The 20,064-nt window shown below is 36.2% G+C and overlaps 1 protein-coding gene and 1 long non-coding RNA gene across 4 annotated transcripts; both read right to left on the bottom strand.

Moving 5' to 3' along the window:
• Nucleotides 1-6,808: 6,808 nt before the first annotated feature.
• LOC105831861 lies at nt 6,809-12,820 on the bottom strand. 3 transcript variants are annotated; one of them, XM_036292940.1, is made up of 7 exons: nt 11,008-12,820; nt 10,302-10,832; nt 9,863-10,221; nt 8,635-8,832; nt 8,283-8,502; nt 7,948-8,107; nt 6,809-7,654 (listed from the first exon to the last, which is right to left on the bottom strand). In XM_036292940.1, the coding sequence occupies exons 3-7, from the start codon at nt 9,904-9,906 to the stop codon at nt 7,542-7,544; spliced, it is 735 nt and encodes a 244-aa protein (XP_036148833.1). In that variant the 5' UTR covers nt 9,907-10,221; nt 10,302-10,832; nt 11,008-12,820; the 3' UTR covers nt 6,809-7,541. The 3 variants fall into 3 exon arrangements, with proteins under 3 accessions (XP_036148833.1, XP_028047660.1, XP_036148834.1); XM_028191859.2 differs by adding an exon at nt 9,372-9,539 and having other exon boundaries at nt 9,611-10,221; nt 10,302-12,815; XM_036292941.1 differs by having other exon boundaries at nt 9,863-10,159; nt 10,302-12,820.
• Nucleotides 12,821-13,252: 432 nt separating this feature from the next.
• Nucleotides 13,253-17,727, bottom strand: LOC118647662. The gene is made up of 2 exons (XR_004964829.1): nt 13,668-17,727; nt 13,253-13,438 (listed from the first exon to the last, which is right to left on the bottom strand). It is a non-coding gene; the product is annotated as an uncharacterized LOC118647662 (long non-coding RNA).
• Between the last annotated feature and the right edge of the window lie 2,337 nt (nt 17,728-20,064).

Here is a 20,064-nt window from a genome sequence, read left to right as displayed (position 1 = left end):
CACCGGGACGTTATCTCCTCCTCGACGAGGGCGTTTACTGATTGCCAGCTGTCGCGATCTTCACCGGAGCTTGTGCAGGAGCGGATTTGAAGTCGCCCCGTCGGGACACCGGCCTCGCGCGCCTTCGCTGGATCCTGAAAGCGTGATTCGGCGGCAGTATCGGGATTCTCGTACGATACAAATTGTAGGCAAGATGTGGGCGATATTACCTTCGCTCGAAAAGGGTCTCCGTTACTCCCCCGATGCCCGCTCACTCTGCGACCTCCGTGAAGGTTCTCCGTCGAAACGAGACGTCCAAAAAGTACAAATTAGGTCGCTGTGGCCACCGATTCCCGCCGCACTCGCGATGCAGCGCTTGTAAGAATCTTAACACTTAGCGAAGGGACAACACACGAGACGACACACACAGAAAACACGACTTACACGCTTTCGCGTCCGTTCCCGAGCGGGAGGACGCAGGACCCGCGTGATATTAACGCGTAAGGGCTCTTAGGCCCTTGTGACGGACAGCAGCTTGCGGCTGTCACGTCACAGAGTAAATAAATATTTTAACTAATAAAAATTTCAAATCTTGAAAATTTTTTAACTTTTAATTTTTTGTACTAGTTCTTATAAAATTCGTATTATAAACACATGAAAAATTTTTTAATTTATGTCTGTAAAATTATTAAATGTTTAAATTTTATGTATTAAATAACTAATATTTTAAGAATTTATGAAATTATGTTATAATGTTTAATAACGTTTAAAACACGTATGTAACTTATGTTTTTAAAATATTAGGGCAGTATATTATTCAGTAATATTTTGAAAATATTTATCAAACGTTATGTCACAACGTTTAATAAAATTTAAAATACATTAATAAGTGCAGTTTTTAAAATATTTTAATAATATTAGGACAGCAATATTATTAAGTAATATTTAAAAAATATTTATCAAACGTTATGTCATAACGTTTAAAAACATTTAAATAACATCTAATTAATGTTTTTGAAATATCTTAATCATATTAAGATATTTCAAAAACAGCAATATTATTAAATAACATTCTACAAATATTTATAAAACATTAAGTTATGTTAAGAAATTTCTCTAAAATTAACGTTTCAAAAATGTTGAATAATGTTTCTTGCTTACTGGGAGAATTGCATTATCGGCTGTTAACCAGGACCACTTTATTTCTTGGTGACTTTTGGTGAAAAAAATTCACCTACTGGGTAAATAAAAGGGGCTTGTCGAGAACAGAGAACCAAATACAATTGCACCATTTACATGTAATCAGTTCAATATTTTATTTCTTTCGATCTTAATTTCGATGAGATTTGCCCTGTTTTTGCTACAAATTTGCTATTATGTTGTGTATGGCAAGGTTTGCCTTGTTCTTGCCACAAATTTGCTATCATATTGTGTACGGCAAGGTTTGCCTTGTTTTTGCTACAAATTTGTTGTTATGCTTTACTAGCAAGTTTTCCCCTGTTATTTCCATAAAATATGCGTCATATTGTTTACGAAGCTTTACTAGCAGAAGCTAAGCTTAATGCGGACACACATTGTTGTAATTTTGCTGCAAATGTTTGCTTGAGTTTGCGGCAAACTTCGCGCAAAGTTTGTTAGCTGGGTAAGGAAAGCTCTAGCAGAAGCATCGCAAATTATGGCTCCAATTTAAAGTTTACAAATTCCATCGTTAAAATGTATGCCATTTTTTTTTCAATATCAATCATTTCATTAACGAAATCTGTGAGAAAAATATTTGCATCATTTGGTTTAGAAAAACCATAATATATTCCAGCGACAAAAGGATTAGTACGAAATTCTGTACAAATAATACTGATGAAGATGAGTCAAAACTGAGAATTTGTACTTTTAAACGTTGAAATACCATCACAATTAATTTGTATTTTAATTCTGTTTGAACATGAATCAAAATGTTTCATCAATAATATACCATTTTCAATACCAAAGTGAATATAAGTACTATTATCCATTTTCTTAATGTTGCGAGTGACTTGTTTTGGTGTTTGCATTACACTTCTTGTATCACGCGGCAAATCGGATTCGTGACTGCGAAGAACTCGTAATAAATTATTAAGCGATTGATGGGATATATTGTCTTTTATAACCCATAGCCTTAGATTATCAACTAAATTTGTTTTATTTAAACATATTTCCGAATTAAAATCAGCATTAGTATTATAAGAGCAATCTCCATTATTGTGTATATTTACATTTATGTCATATATATCATTATCAGTGCTATAAGAAAGTAAATTAATCTTTGAAATATGTGATATATTTGTTTAATCAACTACTGTATTGTTAATAAAAACAGTTTTGTCACTTTTTAACGATATAGTATCATCTAAATTATGATAGTTATTTTCTTTCTGTTGAAAGTATCTAAATCCACGCTAAGATTTAAATCTTTAATTATATCATTATATTTATGTATCCTATTTCGAAAATAAGCAGCTTGTGAAACCGTTAATTGATCGGTTCTACGTTTAAACAAGTAACGTATATCTTTTGGCAAATATAAATAATATATCTTAATAATCTTTGAAGGTTTCATTAATTATTTTATTTGAAAAACTAAAATAACCAAATAATTCAGTTATCGGTATCATTCATTATCAAAAAAATTTACTTTTAAGATAATTAAAGAATTGAATTACAAAGCTACGGAGATATGAAATATTTAAAACTTGTGTGTTTGGGAGTATTGAAACGACTTTTAAATGTCACTATTTTCTTACTGAAATTTTAAATAAGTACCTAAACTTACTATTTAAACAATTACTTTAATAACGCAAGTGTTGAGTATAATAATCAAACTCATCTCAATTCTTCTTTACAGTTAACGTCACCATTTTTTCACTCTCGATTATCAAAAAGGGGAGACGATCCGGAAATCACGTTAGAAATCGAAATGTTATACATGTCTAGGGGAAACGGTAGACTATATCTTCACTGTATTTTATAATCTGTTATACGTACCTGAAATACACAATATAATATTAAAATATAGAACACTACTGACAAAAACACTTATATGAAAAGTGTCTGTATATATATTTTTTTTTCTTTTTAACAATAGTTTCACATTTTATCTATGTAACACAAAAACAAATTTATAATCCATTTATGCATTGTTAATGAAATGAAAGAAAAGCAAGAAATTAAAACTTCTTAATAATCGTACTCACTTTATACAGTGACAATGTATATGCAGAAAGCAAATCTGTAATTATATGTTATATAATTATATATCATATTATATCTATGTAAACGCAGGTATTTAAGACTGCAGCAATGCTTTTCATGGTGACGCTGTAACATAAAATCAATGTCATGCAGATTGAAGACAAGAATATATCAATGTCTTTTACACAAGATCAGTGTGATGCAATTATAGATTTATAATCCGGATATGCATTACACTAATAATATGAATAAAACACAAAAAATTGAAACTTATTAATGATTGTAATACTCACTCTATCTACGTTTTGTATCCCACTAGCAATAGCAAAATATGTAAGAAAAAAAATTATAATTTGCAACAGTGGCTGCTTACAGCTAACAATGTAGCTATATACACACTTTTTATATACCCAAGAAGCACACCATACTTTTTTAACGTTTCTTAAATATTTATTTTTATTATTTTTACATTATTAGTGTTTATTGCCCAGACAACACGCATGTCTAAAAGACATCTTTAAGACGTCTTAAAAGAGACGTCTTTGAGACTTTATTAAAAGACGTCTTTATGACGTCTTAAAATCGTCTTATTTTAGACGTCTCTCTTAAGACGTCTAAAATACGTCTTTTTAAGACATATTCTTTGAGACGCCATTTAGACGTCTTTACGACGTCTGAGAAAGACGTTTTTAAGACGTCGAATGACGCACATAACCAAATCTGCCGTGTGATGCGATCAAGTCGATCGACGTGCTTATCCCGTATCAATTTTTGAACTCTTGCACGTATCGCGTGTGTGTTGGGACGTTTTGTCCCGGTTTGCTGTGTAACGCAGCCGAGTGTGGATACGTTAATACAACACAACTTTTTAACTCTCGTACGTATCGCGTGTGTAGGCTGTTATTGGAAATAATTAACCTTTCTGACAACATTTCTGACAACAGTTTTTGACAATTAATAAACCGGACGATAATAGTGTTGCGCTTAAGTTGCTGTAAAATATGTGACTGAATCCAGTATCTCTGTAAAATTCTGTAATTTCCAATCACGAAAACATGAAATAAAATTGAAATATATAATATAAAATTTTTTATTTATAAAAAAACTTATCTTAATAATAAAATAAAAATAATGAAATATAAATATAAAGTATTTTGTTTAAAATAATAAAAAATAAAAAATAATAAACCTAACTTTTGGAATCCTTGGTGGAAAAATTTTCTACAAAATTCTAAAAAACTACAAAAATTTACAAAAGTGTGTTTCAAATTTAGCATTTTTCTGTAAAAACTACAAAAAAATGCCAGAATTGGAACACTTTTGTAAATTTTTGTAGTTTTTTAGAATTTTGTAGAAATTTTTTCGCCAGGGATGTCTAAAATAATTTTTATATAAGACGTCTCAAAAACGTCATAAATAAAAAAAATTAGACGTCTTTTAGACGTCTTAAAAACGTCTTAAATCGGGTCATAAGACGTCTCAAAGACGTCTCAAAGACGTCTTTCTGATAGTTTTATAAGACGTCTTATAGAAATATAAGACGTCTTTTAGACGTCTTTAAGACGTCATAATGTTCTCTGGGTGTATAAATAATATTTATTTAATATTTATTAAACACTTGTTTTACATTATTTATTTCAAATAATGAATTAGAAAAAATATTTATAAAACGTTTATTTAATATTTATAAATTACTAATTTTTTATTAAAAATAATAATTTAAAAAAATTATTTCAGTAATATTTATTTAATATTTATGTAATTTTTATTTTACATTTAAAAAATCATTTAAAATAATATTTAAAAAAATATTGATTTAATAAGGATTTAATATTTATGTTACAATAATTAATCATTTAAAATAATGATTTAGGACAAATATTTATATAACATTTAATTGATGTTTTTATAATATTAACTTGACATTTTAATAAATTGTTTAAAATAATATTTACGTAACATTTATTTAATGTTTATGTAGTAATTATTTCACATTTAAAAAGTTTAAAATATTATTTAAAAAAATATTTGACTCCTGGTTAGGAAGCGTTACTACCCAGATAACAATTCGTGCGGAGTCATGATACCTTCACGGCGTGATTATCACACCGTGCATGCACGAACGCATCATGTTCGCTTCACGAAGTGATTTTGGCATACGTGCATGTATAGAAGGTGTGATTACACGTGTGATGGTACAGTGATTACGCACACGTGGCATAGTGAACACACACAATATTTAACATTACCTAAGATTAAAAATTTTATAGAAGAAAAAAATATTGGTTTTTTTTAAAGAAACGGAAAAATTTTAGATATTAGGTATGTATATTATTATAGCCGCGCGATTTATTATATTATAATATTTAATAACAAAATGCCCGCATAGCGATTAAAATAGCATTTTTATTGTAATTGTTATTTTATATCATTATTATTTTTATTATTTTATTTAATTATTATGCAAATTGTGTGGGTCTATATATAATGAGATCGTGAAATGTGTTAATTCATTCAAGATCGATCTCCAATCGAACTTTTTCTCAGCTAGTCTAGTAATCCGGCCGCTCAAGCGCGATCCAAGCGCGCATCTACGCTTAGCAACCTGTAGCGTTGTTAAGTCCTCGCGATAACATTTCGCGTGTCCCGCGTGCTCTGTACCCGAGTGCTTATAAATAATAATAGTCTTTGTTCCCGTATTCCTGGCTTATCCTCAAGCCTTGCCGTCTGGTGAATTGAAAATCTCATGTGTTCGCGCGCGACCGGCCGGTCCGGAACAGACACACGAGGACAGGACGCTTCCGCTCGCACGGACTCACGCTTATCCGCGCCTCGCCATTTGCCCCTCGTCGCCGTTATCTTCGTCGTTCGGCGTCTCGGAGGCACGCGCGACCGTCGCTCGCAGAGGGAGTCGACCGCGTCGTTGCTTCTTGACCGAGAGACCTAACCTTTTTCACGGTATCCACGCCTTCCTGGCTTATCCTCGAGCCTTGCCGTCTAGTGAATTGAAAATCTCTCGTGTCCGCGTGCGACAGGCGGTCCGGAAAAGATACACGAAGACGGGACGCTTATGCTCGCGCGGCTTTACGCCTGTCCGTGCCTCGCCATTCGCTCCCCAGATAGCCAAGCGAGATTAAGCATATCGGGCAAATTAATGCACTGCATGTATGTTGTAAACTTGCCCACAATTTGCTGTCATTGTAATTTAACGTGGAATGAAGTTAACATCAGGAGAGCAAATAACCTTCATGAGTTTATAAAATTATATCTATATGTGTTAAAAGCGTATAAATAAAATCTCTAAAACACAAACTGAAACATCGGAACATAAAGTGGAGATTAAGACAATTATACCCAGATAACAAAATGCCCGCTAAGTGAGCTCACGATGCATGCACGTCATGCGGATAATTTGCACGGCGTGAACTCATGGTGCTAGACAGATGCGTCCTCAATTGAGGCTCATATGACTCGCACGCGTGAGTACCACATGCGTGTGGGTCATATGAGCATCAATTGCTCTCACCTTGTACCATACTTTTTAATATATAAAATATGTATTAAACGATATTAAGACACTTAAAGATATTAAAAAACACGACATGACATAACATGACATTTTTTATTTATTTTTTTTATTTACCATATAAAATGTGAAACATATCGTCTACATATCACCTACATTTCTTAGTACAACAAAATATTTAACAAAAGTTTTAATATATTATTATTTCACTTTCAATCTATAACAAACATAATAATATATAAACACGTCTAATTATCCGATTCGTATTTGGTCATCTCACATATCATCGCATATATCATCGCATATATCATCACATATATCACATATATCATCTCTTCATTTCGGTTATCTCCTCACATATCGTCTACATTTCTTAGTACAACAAAATATTTAACAAAAGTTTTAATATATTATACTGTAATATATTATTTCACTTTCAACCTATAACAAACATAATAAAATATATAAACGCGTTTGATTATCCGATTCGTATTCGGTCATCTCCTCACATATCGTTTACATTTCTCACATATCATCACATATATCATCACATATATCACATATATCATCTCCTTACATATTATATCTTCATTTCGGTTATCTCCTCACATATCGTCTACATTTCTTAGTACAACAAAATATTTAACAAAAGTTTTAATATATTATACTGTAATATATTATTATTTCACATAATATGTAAACGCGTTTAATTATCCGATTCGTATTCGGTCATCTCCTCGGATATACACTCTTGATCATCATCGGTTCCATCATCTTCGGAATCCTGCTTTTCAGTTAGAAATGCATTTTTTTAAATTTTATTACGGATTCTCTGCTTTGCCGCACGTAAAACCTCCTGCATGTCCATTTTAAATTCCATTTTGTTCTCTGGTCTTTTGAAAAACGGACAATTTTGAGCTGCAACTGAAAAAAAAAAATATTTATAAAGTTACACAAGGTTAATTCACTAATAAATTTTCGGTTTTCTTAGTTCCTTTTTTGTTCGTTTACAAAAATCAACGAAAAACAGAAATAAGAAAACCGTATGAAAATTCATATTGATTTTAAAGGGTTAACTAATAGAAAACATTTTGGCACAAATTCAGTCATTTGCCATTTGATATAAACAAATAAAAATTAAGTGGAAATTTTTCAATAGAAATTGTAGGGAAATTTTTGCAACGATGGGTTGTATATTATATAAAAAAATGTCTTACGATATAGGATATTGGCAGTTTTTGTATCACCAAAATTTCTTGACTCAGCACCACCAGACCACGTAAACTTATTAACCAACTCGTCAGTCATAATCTCCTTTAGAGAGGAATGTAAAAAGTCACGCAATTTGGAGCCTCCTAAACTTTTCAAATGATGATACTGAAATAATAAAATAAAGTATGTTTCAATATTATACGTTGTAAACTCACTTATAAAGTAGCAGCTTATACAGCGTTGAAATTATAAAGAGTAATCCATACATTTTAATTACATATTGAGAAATTATAATAGATATTGTAGATGCAATGGATTCATTAATAATTAAACTGCTCACCTTTTTCTTACGCGCACTTCTTTGGGAGTCGCTTTCTATTTCATTAAATTGGTCTAGCGTATTAAGCGGAAAGCGCTCGAGCAGTTCGTAAAAGATTTTTGTTACATTTACTTTGCCTACTGTTTTCTGATGCAGTAACATTTCCTCTAGTATCTGTTGACCTTGCTGCATCAATTGCTTATGCCCTTCGAGTAGTTCATTCATTTGTTTTTCTAGTACCCTACAAAATTTACAATAATTAAAACTATTACTATAAGTATCATAAGTAATATTCAACCTTTCACATGAAAGGCTGAATTTAACACATTTAAAACATTTAAAATATTCACATTTAAAATATTATGTTACTCACGTTAATCTTTCAAGGATTTCATTTGAGTTATATGAGTCTATCGTATTAGTAATCGGGGCAGCACTGTTAACTTCCGAAGAGGTAGGATGAATTAGATTCGTCTCTTTTGGAGAATTAAGTGATATATCCATAGTGCCCTTAAAAATTGAAGAATCTAATCCGAAAGAGAGCTCATCCGGAACATATAATGTCTTTTTCCTAAACAAAAAATATAAAAAAACATGAATAAAATTGTTATTAAAATAAATAAATACCCAGATAGCCAAATGAAGGTAACGTGTTGTCATTTTGCTCTCACTTATTCCCTATTAATTTCATCAAACTAAAGCCAAGGTGTTTCCTCAAACTGTCTGTTGTTCTGACATCATGTAAAATTATTCATTAGAATTCAACAAACTGACGGCAAGTTGTCAACATGCATGCACAATTTCCTGTCAATGTGACAAGTTTATTATTCCTCAATGCATGCACTTACAATTTTATAAACTTATGAAGGTTATTTGCCCTCCTGATGCTAATTTTGTTTCACGTTAAATTACAATGTTATTGTAATTTAACGTAAAACAAAATTAGCATCAGGCAAGTTGTAGACAAATTGTAGGCAAGTTCACAACATACATGCAGTGATGCAGTGCATTAATTTGCCCGATATGCTCAATCTCGCTTGGCTATCTGGGTATGTTTGTAAAGTATTTATTATTACTTATATTTTATATTTATATTATATTGCCGCTTACCAAGTAAAAATTTCAAATTTATTTTACGTTTACTAGATGTTAAAGTTTACAGTTAAATTAAAGGACCCCGCAAAAACATATAGAAATTGGTTTTCGGTCAAATTGGCTGAATCTTCAGTATGTGGTAGTTTTTGTCATGACGATGAAAAGTTATCATTGCACCAAATTCTAAAAATCAATAGTTTTCGAGATACAGAAGGTTAAAAGTCAGAAAATCGGCTTTAGAATAGAATACTCACTATCTGCGCGCGGGCGTTTGTGTGCGTGTGTGTGCTCGTGCGTGTCCGCACCGACCAACTAAGATAAGACCGAGGGTTAGGTTGTCGTAAAGTGTAAAAGGTATACGTTTTTATATTTGTACACAGTCACGGTGTGAGTTTCATTGAGTCAGGTTTTGTGTTGTGATGTTTTTTATCTGATCCAAGATCAGATTAAGTATACTAATTATTTCCTAAAAAGGTTGATGCAATTGACATTTTGCAGTAACCTGCCTTTTATAGTGGTTATATTTATTCTTGCAGACGATTTGCAGCATCTTGCACGCTCTCAATCAGTCGTGCAGAAAGGTAACAAATATTTGCCTGATGCCTTGCATATCCTATGTACCATATAACACTGGCTACATGTGCACAGGTGCCAACAGTTCGACTCCCGGATTTGCAAGTACAATAGTGACCTTGTATCGTCATGACCTTGGATCATCATGTTCTTCCATTTCGTCGTTTTCTATTTCTTCGAGAGCTGATCGATATGCTATCCAGAGTTGATATTTCGTTGCGTTACGAAATCTAGAATATACTCTAACCCTTATTAAACCTGCCCAAGGTAGTCTGTTTTCATGTCGTAACATCTGAATTTGGAATTCTTTATCATCATCTCTACGTAATTTATCTTGCACATATAAAGGAGATAGTTTTATTTGATACGTACCAAACGTAAGGTCTCTTAAATATTCAATTGTTAGAATTGGGAAATCATTTAAGTGCGCTGTATCTAAGCGAATCCATCTTTGAGCGTTTCGGGTGTGAAGACTTTTTGCTTCTACAAAGGCTTGAACATTTGGTTCCTTCGCCTTTTCAAGTAATCGCCGAGCTAGTTCAACGTTAGCACCTACCATTGTTAGAAGCGGATGATATTTATTAATTATAGCACCAGCTATCCGGTACAAGTCTCCTACATGTGGAACATGTTGGATCTGTACGACCCGATCAAAGAATTTAAAGATTGACTTTATATGCCCATTTCTTGCTTCTATCATCCACCTTGATTTCGTAACAATACGCGAAGCATTAGCATCTTCCGTGCTAAGTTGACGTTCACCTTGTTCGAGATGTACCGTCGTCTTCAAAACAATACCGAAGTGATTGAGTAACTCAATAGCATCTCAATATCCAAGATCGACAAGAACAATATCGTTCTCTTGTAACCATTGCCTCATTCTTTCCGCATCTCTCTGAAACTCTAGAATAACAGCATCATTATTCCGACTATCAGAAAAGTGGACCTTGGATGTCTAGAATATAGCCATCAGGAGCAACTATTAAGTGCGGTTTGATTAAATGTCGATTTTTTTGTACGCAATAAGACTGTCGTAATGCTCTGAAGTTGGTACTTTTTGGGATATAAGTGTAGGTACCATCGATGATTGCAATGACTCGAGGAGTATCAGGCTCTGGATTATACAACTCATTGGCGAATTCTGTAACATGTCTAGCAATATAATTTTCACGGGTTATAGCATCAAAGCCAATATTGCTAAGCACAAAACGCAGCATCAAAGACTCTCTCACAGTCGCAATAGCCATACTTGTTGCCTGTCTACTTGAATACTGGAACATAGAAGTAAGGAATTCATCTAAAAGACCTTTTCGCAACTTACATCAAAAAAGTAGTAGATCCTTCTTACTGACATATCTGTATCCATTAGCACAAGGGATTCTATCGCAAAACGTAAATAGTTCCCGAAATTGTTCTTTTGTTACAAGACAAAAGCTTCTGAACTCCTCATCGCTAAAACTATATTCATCTTCTACTCTGGTCATACTTGGCGCTACATTACGTAGACTTTGTAGAAATATTTGAAGTTGCGGTCCTCTAATCAGGTACGGTCTATTGATGAAACGCAAGCCAAGTAACAAGAGTGACAGAAGATAACCTCGATGATCTAAATGATGTCTACATGATTTTACATTATCAGGAATGAAAATGTTTGTAGAAATGAAAACGTTAGCTTTGCAGTCCATTGAGAGTCGATGCAAATCAAACTCGGCATTACAGATGATACAGGTATTAGTCTGCGTTAAAACATTTAATCTTAAGAGCAGCCAGGGTCTTGTTCAATAGCTCTTATCTCTTCAAGAACCGACCGATTACAATTAAGGCATAATCGTGTACGATCAGTTACATCTAAAAGAGGCAAATTGAAATCATTTCGTCTATAAATGGCTATTTTCAGTTTGTCAGCGTTTCCTTCTTCATCAATACGCGCCATTGTTCTTAAAGGGAATCTTTCATTACATATGTAACAATTTAATCGGTTTCGATTTGGCATTTTACACTAAATATTATTAAAGATAGTCAATTTGAATCAAAATCTGCACTCTTTAGGTTATAAAATATTTGGGAATTAAAAGGATATGTACTTTTATTGATGCGGAAAAGGGCTAATAATAGCCTAAAAAGGGTTGATAAACAGTAGTCTTGAAATGGACTGGTGTGTTGTAGGTCTGAAAAAGGCTGCTGTACAGTAGCCCTGAAAAGGATTATTTTAACAAGACCTGTAAGAAAACACAAATAGCCCTAAAAAGGGCTGGGAAAAAATCCTGAAAGACAGTAATATTAATATGTTTAGAAAGGACTAATTGATAAAGCTGCGAAAAAAAGCTGTACGAAAAACTATAAGAAGCACCAATGGGAATTAATCAACTGCAGGCACTATTGCCTCCAGTATCTCGGAAACTGCAGAACATTGATTTACAGCATTTGTCACGAGTGTACGACCGTTTTTTCTAAATAATCGAGCGCACTCAGTCTTTAGAGCCTACTAGGCAAAGTTGCCAGAAGAGAACCGCGGGGCAAGCGAGTCACTCGTGGTGAGGGTAGAGTAGGGGTCATAAGAAAGATACATACAGCCGCCGAAGCGTATGTATCTTTCTTATGACCCCTCCTAGTAGGCATAGAAGTATGTTTAGACGAAAGACATAATCCAAAATTTATACGTCCTACAAGGAAAATTCCTGTAAAACGTATAAATTTTGAATTATGTCCTTCGTCTAAACATACTTCTATGCAAATGGAAAATGTTAGTACATTGAAAGATAAAATTAACACAAGTTATTTTTTACCAGTAAAAAACAGAGCTAAGTTAAACGGTCAGGATTGCTGGGAATGCAGAGAGGTAAGGTAATTAATGCAATATTAACAGTATAGTTATATAAGATAAGAATTTAAAAAATTTAAATAAATAAATATATAAATAAACAGAAAGAAATATAAATATAAATATTTCTCATAAAAAAATAATTCATAATTATGATTTTTAGTATTATAAGATGTTGTCATTGTCAAAAGAAGAATTAAAAAAACAGTTGATTTCTGGATTATTCAATTTTTTAAATGTATTTGGAATATTCTCTTTCTCCGATTTATTGACACATTTTTTTTCGCCCTCGGAATTCTTCAACTTTTGGTCATCAGTCGTAGTCAGTTCAATTCCTGCTTCACGAGTTTTACAGATTGGTCACTCTTCGATTTATTTGGACGTTTAGATTCTTTATCCGAAGATGTCAGTTCCCGTTTTATAGGTTTTAATATTGTACCAGTGCTCGAAGTTTTGGAAACTTTCTTACTTTTTTCTACTTTATTTTCCATGCTATGATTTCTTTCGAGGATTTCATTTGAGTTACGTGAGTCTATCGTATCAATAATCGGGGCAGCACTGTTAACTTTCGAAGAGGTAAGTTAGATTCGTCTCTTTTGGAGAATTAAGTGATATATCCATGCTACATTTAAAAATCGGAGAGTCTAATCCGGAAGAGAGCTCATCCGAAACAGACAACGTTTCCTTCCTGAACCAAAAATATAAAAAAAACATGAATAAAATTGTTACAAAAGTGAATGAATATGTTTATAAAGTATTTATTGCTTCTATTTTATATTTATATTACATTGCTGCTTATCAAGTAAAAACTTCAAATTTAATTTTTGTTTATTTAGTGTTGAAGTTTACAGTTAAAGTGAATTGATTATTAATAAAGGGATACATTTATAATTAATACACTAATATAATCTACTTACGTTTTTTCACACAAGATGACTTTTGAATCATCACTATCTGACGCATTAACATATTTTTTGTTGCCTCCGGCATTTTCGAACTTTTTGGCTATCAGTCATAGTCAGTCAATTTCCTACTTCATGCGTTTTATGGATTACTCTTAGGTTTTTTGTTTGGGCGTTTAGACTCATCGTCCGAAGATGTCAGTAACTTTCTTGAAGGCTTTAGTACTCCACCAGTGCTCGAAATTTTGAAAACTTTTTTCTTTTCTTCTGCTTTATTTTCCATGTTGCTACGATTTCGATAAACAACAACAAAATGTAATGATTTAAAACTACATTTAAAACTACATGTATTTTTAACAAATATTAATCTCGTGTTTTTTGTTGAAAGCAATAATGTTACTCTTTATTTAAATAAACATTGCACACACAAAAAAAATAAAATGTGAATAACACAAAAAATTTCTATAAATTGTGTTGTATGGTTTTTTATTTTTGGAAAAGTAGTCAGTAAATTGTAATGTCTTCAGAATTTCTTCTATTTAATATTGAGGTATTATCAGGGATGTAAGTAGAGATACGCAAATCTACTCATTTGCAAGAACGCACTCTTTTTGGCCTTCTACACCACTTCACTTCGGCAGCCTGTACATTTTGCCTTTGACATCGATTAAGTTGACTGCCTCGATTGTATGTGACAGATTTCAGCAATTATATACTCTCACACAATCGGAAATCAGTCCAACATCATATAAAGTGTGACGTGGCGTGTTCGAGTGCGCTCATCACAAGGGCGTAAGTCCGATCAAGGGGGTCGGTCTGGGACTTCTCCTCGCCGAGTCGAGGGGGAAGCAACTTCAATGTACCTTTGACTTTCGCGTTACCACTTTTCTCATATTGTTTTGTTAAGCTTTACTAGAAATAAGGCGCCGAGTGAGGGCTACATCTGAGTGTTGCAACGACGAAAGAGAAGCAGCCGTCGTGGGAGTTTCGGCGTCATCTACCGGTAGTGGACGGGACACCTCGCCAAGAGTTCCCCGCCGAGCCGTGCGTCGGGCCCCGCTGCGCGTTGCCGTCTCTGAGCTATGAAATTACCGACTCCGTCAGGATACCGCGTTAATGCAGGACGATCCTCTGGAAGAATCACGCCGAGGGCACGCCACCGGGCTGCAGACCGGGGGAGCAGCCGTATCAATACCAACCGCCCGCCACAAAAATCGGTTCGGTCGCGGCCTGGCTAGCCGGACCAGCCGAAGCGGCAGGACAAGATCTCTCTTTTGAGACCTCGCATTTGAAAATCGACACGCGCTGATTCCGGAAAATTCCGAGGGATGAAGGCGCTGCGGTGGATCGAGGATCCGGCGAGGCGTGCGGATCTACCTTCCGAAAATTGAACGCGCCTGCGCGGCGGCTCGAGCCGGACGGCGTGGGACCGGGGTTCCTCACTGTTCGGTGAGCTGCGTACCGTGGCGTATCGACGAGGACCAGCTCTTTTGTTACCGACTCTGGTGGACAAGATTTTTTGCATTGTAAGGCCATCACTCGGCAGCCCTCAGGAATTGCGTAAAATTCGGCTAAGGCGATCGACTCTCGTGCGGGTCCGGATAAAGAATACCGCTTTTGGTCGTGTTACCGGTAATTTGGAATCCGCTACCGTTTTTGTGTTTACTTTTGCGCTAGAGACACTCGAATTAAAGAATAGAGTCTCGTTGCCGCACGAGAGATTGAACCGATCGGCCCCGAATATCGATTAGTTAAGTTCGTCCCTTTCGGACAAAGCCGGCGCCGACAGTCATCTTTAGTTCATAGTAAAGTTCTTGTTATCGCGAATACAGTTTCCGTGAATTATTATATTTGTTGTTGTTCGAGCAGAGAGCCTCGTCGGCCTCTCGCCTTATATAGTAGATTTTTTAAAGTTTCCGCAATTTTTACTATTCTTAACTTCTTGTTTTCGTCTCCGTCGCGTGAATTGATCGTGTTCCGATAAGTTGAGTAGTATCAATTATTTCTGTTTGTTACCGTATTCTTTCATCACTCAAGAAATATGTTTCGATCCTTGTTATTTATTTGAAAATTGTGTACCGATTCTATTCTGCGACCTGCCTTGATCTGAAATCTCCACAGCTCCCGTTTATCTAAGAACTACGCCCCTCTATCGCTTCGAGTAAAAGAGCTACCGGCATCAGTAACGCTTTCTCTTTGGCTACCGAATTATCGTCAATTATTGTGTGGCGCGGAAACTCGCGCCTGGCGCCCAAAATATATCGTATTGCGAAGTACCGTTTACGCAAGTTACCGATATCGTGGAGAGAGCATTCTCGAGCGATATTTTGGAAATACCGCTTTCGCGAGTTACCGATATCGTTGAGAGAACCTTTGGAGATACCGTTTCCGCGAGTTACCGATATCGTTGGGGAGAACTTTTTCAAGTTCCATTGGGGAGATACCGTTTTCGTAAACTACCGATTTTTGTTGAGAAAGCGTTACTCGTTAAAAATAATAAAGGTTACCGTTTAATTGGGCATAACCCTTTCGGACTTGACGGTTCCCGAGGGAAAGCTACGTCGCAAAAGCAATCTGTGTACGAAATTTTTGAACAATGAAAAAAATATTTTTTTCCCTTTGTACAATGTTCGTTATTAAGCAGACATTAGAATTTTGAAGAAAATGCAATTATCACGCGTGGATGTTGAAAATGTGATTTTTCGCACTTGCAGCTTCCGAAATTGCTGGCAAAGACGGGCAAGGATGTATTCTACTAGAGGACCCTCTGCATGAGGTTTAGAACCACAAATTTGGATATGGTTATCGACGTGTGCAAAACTAAAATTATTTAGTTCGCACATCCTCTTATAGAATTGTTGAAGAGCAAGGTGCGGTTTTCGAATATGTTTTCGAAATTCCGGCATATTGTTCTCGTAGCAAAATGCACTGAACGTTTCCAAAGAACCTAATTGCCTAACATCGTTGACTATGTGCAAAAGGCCATGTACATTGTATGAAAGAAACTGTTCTCCGTATAGTTGCTTACACTGTGACGTGACGTTTTTCGTCAGTCACAAGGGCCGGATGGCCCGACCGGGAAAGGTCATTTGGGGCCGCTCGTTACCTCGAGGAGGAGAGCGGCCTCTCCTTTTCTGAGTAATATTTCTTTAGTTCATAAGACTTAGGTATCCGCCAAGCGGAAGACGCGATCCGCGGGAGAAGTGGTGTGCCACGATGACCATTTGTAAATTATGGAGCAGCCGTTGAGGAACTGTCAGCAAGAAGCATAGACGAGCGAGCGGCGGGGCCCCGGGCAGCCGGAGAACAGCGAGCCAGGGCAAGTATTTACGTACAGTACCGAGGTACGTAGGAAAAGTCGTGGGACAAATACTGCCGCTATATTCCATTATAGAGAAAGGAGCAGCAGTCCGGTGCAGCCTGAGACGACGCCGGGGAGAGAGCGTGCGCCCTTACACCCGACGACCAGGGTGGAGGAAATCCCAGCCGGAGCGGTCGTCACCGCCTCGAGGAGTAAGCCGGACGGGTCCTGATCAACCCCGAGCCGGCCCAGCAGCAGCCGATACGGCAAAGGACATCGAGGCGTGCAATCCGCAACCCTTGAATTGCGCGGCGTCACGACCAGAGGCGCCCTCGGATGCTGAGATCCTGTAGGACTGGCAGAGGACCCCCCATTGACTAGTGATCGGTGTGCGCGGATCGAAGCGCGATCGATGCGCGAGCCGCTATCCGGGGCGCTCCCGACCGCTCACGGTTCGTCACTGTTCGGCGAGACGACACAGAGAGCGGTTCCACAGTCCTCGACGACGTCGCCATATCTGTAAGGCCACCACTTCGATCAGGCGGTAAGGACGGAGACGGCCGGCCCGGCATTTCGGGAGAAATTATTTAATAATTATCCTACCGAGCGTTCGGTGGGCGGATTGATAATAACCAAGATATACCGAGGTTAGAATCACCGCGTAGCAGGGCCGTGTCGATCTCCGTCTCGTATACAATAATAATTATTTCGCCTATTGTCTCCTCCCTCGGGGAGTATGTCGAGCCGACAGTCGATCTGTGTGTAAGGAACAGAGTCTCGCGACGAGATAGAGCGTAGAGTAATAGTACCGGGATTCACTTGCCACATACCGAAAGTGTGAGCCATGTACGCGGTACCGAGACGAACTTCCGTAGGTGAGAATATCTACGAGGAATACGCGCATTCCGTCGAAGCCTATCCCGTCTGCTGTTAAAGCCACGTGTTATATTGTAAAATTTAGTGTGTAGCCTATAGAGTGTAATATTCGATACGTTGTAAATCTTACGTTGAGTATGCGACAATCGTGCAATAAAGTAGTGTCGAACGACCATTTCATATCTGTCAGGTAGAATTGTCGATATCTCCATTTTCAATATACGAATCTTATATTCATTATTTCTGTCGAGTTGTTAATGCGAGACCTCTTCTCTCCTATTCCGTGTACCGAGAAGAACCTCACCCCTCTGCCACTTTGTGTAGAGGCGGGCTAGCAGGCATTCGGCCATCGTGCGAAATACCGAGTTTTGCGACTTTTGTGCGGCGCGGATTCCGCGCCTGGCGCCCAACTTACAGTAAATAGAGTCGAGAGCACGAAGTTGTAACGCGAAGAAAGTAACGTCGCAACACATATTGACATAGGTCTCCTAAGCTTCTTGGCAGAATGCGATATAATTCTTCAGCCACGTTTTCAAAACTGAGAAGGCGTATCACGCAATGTAGCAAAATAAAATGGTAATAATATTCTTCACTAAAAATATTTTACAGGACAGCCGGAGCAGTATATAGTAGCAGTTGTCTAAATGCAGTGAAGTGATGGAACGTAGACAATTTATTTGGGCGGCGATTAAATTCCATGGGACAATATGATGTGAGTGCCGTCATTCTCGAATCAAGAATATCCAGTTGTCTTAGGTTCAATTTTGAAGGTTTCCATATTTCCTGTCAATATGAGCAAAGAACTTTCTTAACATTTCCTATATACACAAGATGTAAACTTTCGAAAGGAACTTGCGTGACTAATCCTAACACCGAAGATAATAAACTTCGGCCTTTGTGGTGATCTTCGTCTACCATATCACGGTACTCTTCATCCGTTCTTGGTGGATGTCGATCCCTGGAAAAATCATCACTCCCCGAAAACCAGGTTTTCCGCAACGATGACCTTGAACTTTGCATTTTGAACAAGCGTTTGATGATGTGTGCCCATAATGATTTAAACTAAACGCCCTTGCAAGTGCATCAACAATAAAACACCGGACATTCAACGGAAGCTGTCGATTGCGTATGAAGATTCCACGTTCTTCACGTATATCCACAATTTCTTGGACAAACTGAGCAAAAAATCAAATGCATTTGATGGTTTTTGTTTTCCTTTGAACACACTCGCTATTACAGGCTTTTTATCAATTAAATTCAAAATCCGATGTTGAATAGGTCAAAATTGATCTGTGCCACTTCTATACATTTCAGCACCGTCGATACTAAAATCTATTTCGACAGTATTAGGCAACATATCTTCAGGAAAATTTTGCAATTTTTTTTTAAGTGTGCATTTTAACCCCATATGTAGGTACTCTCCCCCAGGTATTTATTGAACTTGCGTAGTAGCGACAGTAGTTGGAATTTTTAATAACGTTCTCGTATCCTTGGGTAGGCAAAGCAGGTTGAAAAAAAATTGACGTAATGTTTGAAGCAATAAATTTTCCTGTTTATGTTTTAAATTTGTTGCTAAAAATGTATTTTTTAATATTCTCTTCTTTATATCTGCAAGGTTTTGTAGTACTTCGTCGTTCTCATCTTCTGAAGAGCTCTATGTATTAGTGTGTTCTTCTATATTATCGTATCCAATATTACCGTCTTCTACTTCTTCATTGTTTTCATCGTGGTCACCTTCCTCTTCTTTTTCTTATTCAGTACTTTCACCGTCCACTACTTCTTCCTCACTACCCTCTACTTCTTCATCTCTGTCAGAAGTTTGTTCATTGTCACCATCAATAGATTGTTCCTGATTGTTCCTGATTCATTCTCTGACATATCTTCTGTTGTGGAATTAGAACCATCAAAATCCTGAGTTATTGATACAGAGCCTCTTCGGTGGCCTGAGATTACAGACAACCGCCTTTTCTTGTGCCTCTCACTGAGAGTAACAAAACTCTTGAATTTCGTAAACATCCTCGTCGATTCGTCGTAAAATTCGTCTATTATTGATAAGTATATCAAAGTCAGCTTCTTGAGTAATTTTCAAAAGGGAATCCATAAAGAAAAATATTGACTAAAAAGCAGTCTATAGTGCAGCGATAAAAGCAGCCAATGTACTGCATTAAAAAAATTTGTTTTACATTCGAAAAATATACTAGAGACTTCAATTCCTTTAATTCCTTCAATTCCTTT

Source organism: Monomorium pharaonis, chromosome 10 (assembly GCF_013373865.1).
Source record: "Monomorium pharaonis isolate MP-MQ-018 chromosome 10, ASM1337386v2, whole genome shotgun sequence".
NCBI lineage: Eukaryota > Metazoa > Arthropoda > Insecta > Hymenoptera > Formicidae > Monomorium > Monomorium pharaonis.
The sequence above is the reverse complement of the archived record's forward strand: the minus strand, read 5'-3'. Positions and strand labels throughout refer to the sequence as shown.

What these genes read in the sequence shown, in the direction of transcription:
- LOC105831861 (XM_036292941.1), bottom strand. Translation starts at nt 9,906, where the DNA reads ATGCTGCAAATCGTCTGCAAGAATAAATATAACCACTATAAAAG. An exon ending in AAATATAACCACTATAAAAG is followed by an intron (nt 8,833 to 9,862) that starts GCAGGTTACTGC and finishes TTTTTTGTTTAG; the next exon opens with GAAAAAGACATTATATGTTC. An exon ending in GAAATCCTTGAAAGATTAAC is followed by an intron (nt 8,503 to 8,634) that starts GTGAGTAACATA and finishes TAAATTTTGTAG; the next exon opens with GGTACTAGAAAAACAAATGA.